Source organism: Carassius gibelio, chromosome B8 (genome assembly GCF_023724105.1).
Source record: "Carassius gibelio isolate Cgi1373 ecotype wild population from Czech Republic chromosome B8, carGib1.2-hapl.c, whole genome shotgun sequence".
Classification (NCBI taxonomy): Eukaryota; Metazoa; Chordata; class Actinopteri; order Cypriniformes; family Cyprinidae; genus Carassius; species Carassius gibelio.
This window is the reverse complement of record NC_068403.1, coordinates 3,817,158-3,825,266: the sequence shown is the minus strand read 5'-3', so window position 1 is coordinate 3,825,266 and position 8,109 is coordinate 3,817,158. Positions and strand designations below refer to the sequence as shown.

The following is an 8,109-nucleotide window of genomic DNA, read 5'->3' as shown; positions in this document are numbered from 1 at the left end:
TGTTTATTTTATTCTCACGACTCTTTCGCTGCATTTATGACATGCATTACGTATTATTGAGCTAAGTTGCAAATCTCATTATGTGGGGCTCATTAATGATATGGAACGATTTCGCCGCTTTACGCATCAAACATCTGGCGATGCGCATTGGTTGCTCGTTGTTCTCCTTCCACTTCCCAGACGTTATCGATCAACCCGTTACGTCAGTATTGATAACTTTTCCGAACCCAAAATCAAGTGCAATCCCGGGAGCAGCACTAATGCATCTATATGCATCTATATTCTGTTCATATCGCATCCACCGGCTCTCGCGCGCTGCGCGTCCCGTCTAGTTTTCCACAACTGTTATTTTCCTAACATTTTTTTTCCATGTGGAGTGTAATCGTCAACGCTGTTTAACGGGGGGAATCCAGCCCATATATTTATTGTAGCCGCTCTTGAATATTGTGCTCAAGATGGCCGCCGATGTGGGATCGATGTTTCAATATTGGAAGAAATTTGATCTCCGGCGGCTTCAGGTTGGTCTTATTTCTCATCTTTTGTACACGACGCGATCATATAGGGGATAACGCACCGTGCATTTCATGCATTTTCTCTTTTGGTGACTTTTGAGGGACGGGATGGTGGTGTTGCATTGATAGTTATTAGTAATTGATCCTCTTCTGCCTTTTGTTCGGTTCAATCATTGATCAGGAGCGCGCAAGAGCAGCGGCAGCAGCCTCGCGCACACTAACGCGCTTTAACGGCACGTTTAGGGCTATTTGAACGCTTCATTCGCGAGCTCTGCTGGAAACGGAAACTTTTGATGCCTTTCCGAGTTGTGGACTTTAACTTTTTATCAGCCTAATGTGTTTTATTCTAATAGAAAGACGGAACGGTGACGCGCGGTTGCGCGGCTCGTTCTGTAAAGTGCCGGTTTGTGATTCACCTCAGACTTTATGAAGCAAACAACTCGTGTATTTTACACCTTTAATGTTCAGTATGTTTATCCATCTCTCACGTTTTGACTGTATTAGTGTGTAATTATGACGCAAAGCGTAATGATCAGAGTTTCTGTTTAGGAAAGTTTATGCATTTATTATTGTCGTCTTGATCTATTACGACAACTTAAGTGCTTAACTAAGTAGTAAGTATTCGTGTTATAAAAAGTCATGTTAATGAATGCATATTTACTTGAACATGCTCATGTGTTAAGGTTATGCATTGCATGTAGTCTTGATAAGCTGTGCACATTGTAATTCATTAACAACGGAAAAAAATGCGCTTTTAAATACGATAGCTTGAAATCGACTTAAGACGTGAATTTAGGACCGACTCTGTTTAAAGATCAAAACTGATCCTTGCAGATGGTGTTGCAGGTTTGGCTGTAAATTGACTTACGATGTCAGGTTCAATGTCAAAAATGAATGTCCAATATGGTTAAAAAGAAAGAAATCTTTGAAAAATGTAGTTGATGTTGTTTTCATACGTTTCTGAAATACTATATTATACATTTTTTAAATACATTTTATTACTTTAAACACGTGGTGTAAAAATTTGACATTTAAAAAAATTGTATTATATTATTCTTTAGCATATATATGCATATATATGTGTGTGTATATATATAACTGAAAAAAAAAACCTCATTGACACCTTGCTATCATTACTGTTTTCATGTCCAGTGTTGCTGGACACAATAGCTAATCTGGATCAGCCCCGGTTTCGGTCTGACCGCAGTGTGTACGCTCCATCCACACCGCTTGCGACGCGTCTAACCCAGAATGCTCGCTGACTGTTCGCGCTTCTCGGACTGTGTAATTGCATTCCCTGCTAATGTTTGTAAATCAGCCTCGGCCAGCGCAAGGGCACAGACTCAGCCCTATGATTGATGTTCTGTAACATAAGAAATGACAAGAGCATGCCAAGCCAAGCCGGAGAGGAATCAGATCCGTCTCTGTGTGTGTGTGTGTGTGTGTGTGTGGCCGATTGTTATTCAAGCCTTTCCAAAGAAGAGCTGCTCATGAAGGCTGTTGTTGGAGGGTCTCTCTCTCATGTTTTTGGTTTGTTCTGAATACAGACAGACTGAGGTTATCCAAACCCTGAACCTGTTTCATGGACAGGGAGAGCAAACATGTTTTCAGCGAGGGCTCATCTGGACAAATATCAGATGGTTATTGTCTGGACTGTGCTCTGAATATTTCTGCCAGACTGATAAATCAAAACGCTCTTCATAAGAGTAACCAGACTGAGGAGATTAAACGTTAAAGTGTAAGAATTAGTCATTGACAAACACAGATCGACTGCTAATCTGAATATTGAACATTTGTACGGAGAGGAGTCACGTCCCTCACATAGTCTACGGTGACCTTAAGAGGACACGACAAACTGGTTTTGTGAATAAAAGTTGATCTTTTTGTTTTAAATACTGAGCAAGTTGTCAAATGACAGCTTTGTTTAATCAGCTTCGAGTTCAACAGTCAGGATCCATCTGTCATCATGAAAAGCACGCAGTACTGGGTTATTTCCCATGAATCCGCTGGGCTCGATATATGAATCACACACACTTGCACATCGGAGTTTTTCTTTGTTTCTGGAGTTAGTCTAGGTCACACCTGGTTCAGGTTATTGATGTGCTCACCTGCAGCCTGTGACAGTTCAAGCTGTATTTAATGTGACGTGAATGCATCCACAGCATCTTTCATCTCAAAACGCGCTCGCATGTGGGTGGAAGCTAAATAATACTGTGCTATTGAACCTTTTGTGGCCAATTCCACATCCAGTGCGTGATTTTAGTTTGTAGAAGCTATTTATTGAGACCTAATGCATTTGAGAAGCAAAAATGCAGTTTATGTAGTTTTATGTGTGTAATATGTGCCATATAAGAGTTGCGTTACTCCTTTTTCCCATTCCATATGGATGCATTTTGCAGATTGCATTAATTGTGTTTAAAACACTTAAAAATGTGTTGACTAATTGGTTTCAAGTCAGATGAAGCTGTTTGATCACAAAACATTCACTTCCAAGTTATTATGCCTCATGTTCCACAGAAGCAAATCTATAAATATGAAATCCAGAGGAAATATTCTTAGCTTACATTTAAGTCTTAAAAGTTTGTTGTTATCTGTTGCACATGCGTACTTCAATTTTATATGTGTCATTTAACATTTGCATTTGCCATTTTTTCCTATTCCATATGGTTCTTTTACATTTTTTTGCAGATTGCACTGATTAGGTTTTAAAACTAAATATGCTTTGGGTCGCAAGTCATAAAATGCACATATGGAGCGGTTTGCTCACAAAATACACACCTGAAAGTTATTCTTCCTTGTGTTACAACAGAAGAAAAGCTATAAATATGAATTCAGTGGAAGCAGTGTCAGCTCACATTAAGTCTGTAATCTAGAGAGTTGCTAGGTCTGTTGTTATCTGGTGCACATGCATGCTTTAGACATGTTAACTTTTTTTTGTTGAGAAAATATGTGTCATTTATGAGTTGCATTAGCCATTTTCCCCATTTCACATGGGTAGCTTCTATTTTTCATATTGCAACGATGAGTTTAAAACTATTTATTAATGGTTTGCAAGTCATAAAATGCACATAGAGACATATGAAGCTGTTTTCTCACAGAACATCCTCTTAAAAGTCATTCTTCAGGTCGAAACAGAGGAAAAACTATGTCATTCAGAGGAAGCACGCCATTTCTCCCCATTCCGTGTGGATGCATTTTGCACTGATGATTAAAAATGCATTGATTAATGAATTGCAAGACCACAAGTTAGGCATGAAATGTGCATAGACGTTACTTATGAAGCTGTTTGCTGAGAAAACATCCACTGAAATCTGTTTTCCCTCATGTTACAACAGCGTATGAAAAGATGCAAAGCTATAAATATGAAATCAGGAGCAGCTTTCATTAAGTACATGTAGTCGTTAGAGTGCACATTTTGGACATCTTAACTTTTTAAATATCCAGGACACATCGCTGTTAACTCATTTCATGAATGTAGTCCGGCGCTGTTTATTGCACGCTGTGATGGTCTTTGTTATTCTCCCGTGTGGCCCCTGCGGGACGTCGTGTCAACAGCGTCCCCCGAGGGCCCCTCACCCACTCTTGAACTTGGACTCCAGCAAGATCTATATATTGAGATGGGTAAAAAAGAAAAGATGGAAAATATTCAGCACATCTGCTGCAGCACCTCTAATGCGACTAAAGGTTCGAGTTCAAGCGCTTCTTCCCGGAAGATGGTTTTTCCTGTATTCCTCTAACCCCAGACCCCCCCTGAACAGACACCACTGCTTGTATTGACCAGCAGACGAATACGTTCAGGAGAGGGGGGTGTCTGCGGCTGACAGCTGATTTATGACCCTCTTTGTCTGTGTTGGTCTGTAGCGGAGCATCTGGCCGTGTCAGATGATTTTTTTCGCTGGGGTCTGTGGCTTATAGCTGTCGCTTTGGTTGCTCTCAAATTACATCATTTCATACAGCAGTTCCTGTACTGCCATTAATCCTCAGAGGTGTTTCAGTGATATTCCCTTGTGTTCCGGTCTCGTTGGGAATTCTTCACGAAAGGGAATATTTAACATCCTCTTGATTTGATATGAGGCGTAGCGATAAGGGCTTAAATTAAAAAAATGAGCATCATGCATGTGGTAATATGAGAAATTGTGGTAACTCTTTACAATAAGGTTTCATTTGTTGCCTTGCCTATATTAACTAACTGGCATTACGAGTAATACATTTGTTACAGTGTTTATTAATCTTTGTTTACATTAGTTAATAAAAATACAACGTTCTTTGTGAGTTCATTTTAGCTCAGGTCCGTTAAATAACATTAATATATATATAAGTGTTCATTTTAAATGTTGGAATCAACATTAACTAAGATGATCTAATGCTTTAGAAGTATTTTTCATCGTTAGTTCATGTTAACTAATAAATTGAATCTTATTGTTACTGAAACGGTTTTGGAAATAGGGTTGTTATAGTTTTTGTCATAATAATAAAAAAAAAATCTAAATATCTTTTATTATAATTTCTAATATAAAAGTAGTGATAAAAGTAATAATTCTAGTAATAATAATAACAACAATAATGATATATATAATTTATTTTTTTATCTAGATTTTGTTTCTCTATATAAACACACTTATAACATAAAAATATAAAAAAATTAAGTACTCCTAATCATATATATATATATATATATATATATATATATATATATATATATATATATATATATATATATATATATATATATATATAAAATATATTCTCACACACAAACACACACACGCACACAAATACTTCATTAAAATGATTAAATACTACATTAAAAAAAAACTTTTAAAATATTTATTAATTATTTTCCAGCTTTCAATTGATTTCTGTTAACGTCTTAGAAAGGAATTTGTGGCTGCTAGTATCTTGTGTAAATGGTAGTGACCTTGTTTGAGACTTGTGAAGTGAAGATGAGAACGACACTGAATGATGTTCTTCATTTAATCTGTTTCCTAAGCGATAGGACACGTCCTCGTAAGAACGGACGCCGGGTTCTTCTAACCTCATAAAGGAGATGACACAGAAATAGACGGCTACAGGTTTTGGTGACCTTGGTTTCCACTGGTCTCAGGTCACATGGCCGTTGCTGTGGTAATAATTCACACCAGCCAGATGGCATTTCCGTGGGCGCTCGTGGAAAGGACAGGCCAAAAGGTCCCCGCTAGTCTCTTTTAGGACAGATCTGACCAATAGGGAGCAGGCTAACAAGATCCCTGTGCAAACAGACTGTCCTCTTTTGTCCCAGAGTGTGCAGAGCATTGGTGACCAATATGAAAGCTGATGAAATATGCAGTTGGTGCTTTCGCATTTTTATATTATAACACATAAATCAAACTATGAGGCTGTTTATTTTTGTATATTTGCGTTCTAGCTCGTCTTTCCTGTCATTTTTTGATGTTTAAAAACTTTTTCCTGTCCCAGTTTAATGTGCAGAGACTACAACTACTCTCCAATGCATTTCAAGCATACGTTTTTAAGCAATAGTTTAGCAGAGTGTTTAAATGACTATTTTAAATGTTTGAGTAAACCATCCTTTTAAAGACTTTAAAACAAATTATATTTTTCAGGTAGCTAGCTATAAACCAGTGCTATTTTATTATCATTGATATACTATTATAGTTTTTGTTAATATTTCACATTATTTCTCAAACAAATGTGAAAATGTTTTCAGTGATTTTATGTTGTTTTGTCATATATATATATATTTGTTTAAATGATTTAGTTATTTTAGTACTTTAAACGAAAAATTTGAAATGTTGCCTTAGCAAACAAAAAAAAAACCTTAATCTCATGCAGTAATGTTGCACATGCAATGCATATTTTACTTAATTCTTAATGCAATTAATCATGTTTGCATCAATATACTTGTGTAGATAATTTTTTTTCACTGAAGAAACATTCGTAGGATGTATAACTCATCTTATCTCAGTTTGTTTTATGCAAAATAGATCATGACATGTTCAGTGAATTAGGAAAACTGTTTAGAAACCATGATTGTTATACGTTTTAGCCTTTTTGAAATTGTAAACCAAAAACTTATATTTTCATCTTTTAAAATGAATGTGCATTTAAAATGTGTACTATATTTCATGTTATATATTGCCTTTGCGTTAAATTACACTGCTCCAAGAGTGTTTCTAATGCAACTCAACACTTTCTCTTTTAGAAAATCAAAGAAATGCTATTATAGTTTGTTAGTGTTATACAGTTTGCTGTTGGAGCCAAGATTATATTTGTTGTAGTTTCCGTTCACTGTTATAGAAGTTTACTCAACTTTAATGACTTGGCGCTTCTGAGAAGCCTGTCCATTGTGGTGCAAAAAACACGCTTCATCTTGAAGTCTTAGGCTGTAATGTGCTGTCAGTTTTTAGTAGTTTTTGCATTTTCTCAGAGTTTCTCGTTTTGCATGACTCAGGTGTTTGCATGTCGTCTTTACACCTCAACACATGACTGTAATATCGTCAAACAGTGCAATCACTCCTTCATGTGTGTGTGGCTTCTTTGTGCTGTAGTTTGCTCAGAGCTTTTCCCCAACCAGCTCAAATTGGCCGTGAAAAAGACTCATTTCAACTCCGAATTCATTCACGGCGGAGGGGGATCTGTGTTTATTGCTGTTATTGTTGCTGTCAAATGTGCTGGATCTGGAAACGGTTTAGAGAAATTCTGCAAGGCGCTGGGATTTGCAGGGATAAAATACTGTTGTTGAGAGGAAACATCAGCCACGTTGAGCACAACAGAACTACAGACAGTTTATGCTGTGCTAATGCATGACATTCACATATGATGGCTTAATAGATACTGTACACATGAATTAAGTAAAATAATTGCCTGTTGTTTAGAAACGCTGCTGTTTATTTCCATGTAGATCCACTGTAAGATGCATCAAACTCTTTAAAAGTTACTGCTCGCTTTTTGTTGGAAGATCTGCTAGTGCTAATTTAAAGACTTTTTAGATGGGAACCGTTTTATTTGTGCTTCATAACGATGCAAGGAAAATTGTAACAGATTTTAAATCATGTAAACATTTTGCTCACAATTTGGAGTCCTGATGCATATGAATCCACAGCTAGGTGCATTAAACTCTTTAAAGTAACATTTTTTTCCCCCTATAGTTTAGATCCACACTGCATATTAACACACAGTAAGATGCATCAGTTTCTTTAAACTTACTCTTCACAGTTGTTAGGAGATCTGCTAGTTTTTACTGAAGTAGTATTATTTTTGTTGTATATGTTCAGGACTGATTTGTGAATGTTGGATTCATTCTTTAAATGAGAACCATCTCAGTTGTGCTTCATACTGTAATGATGCAATTGTTTAGTAATTATTTGTTACTTATTTTTTAACGTGCGCAATGACTTTTACTATTCACCATTGTTGGAAGATCTGCTAGTGTTTGCAGACTTTTGCATACAAGTTCAGGACTGATTTGTGAATGTTTGGTTCGATAGATGATATAATTGCTCTCAGTATGGAGTATCGACGCATATTAATCCACAGTAAGATGCATAAAACTCTTTTAAGTTACTTTTTGTTAGAAGATCTTCTAGTACTTTTAGATACA

The 8,109-nt window shown here is 36.6% G+C and overlaps 1 protein-coding gene across 1 annotated transcript in view; it reads left to right on the top strand.

Moving 5' to 3' along the window:
* The first annotated feature begins 270 nt into the window (after nucleotides 1–270).
* LOC127964233 (homeobox protein cut-like 2) overlaps nucleotides 271–8,109 on the top strand; it is a 150,086-nt gene continuing 142,247 nt past the window's right edge. Inside the window, exon 1 of the mRNA XM_052564376.1 lies at nucleotides 271–518. Coding sequence (XP_052420336.1) covers nucleotides 456–518 — 63 coding nt within the window. The 5' untranslated portion in view covers nucleotides 271–455. The remainder of the gene's footprint in view (nucleotides 519–8,109) is intronic.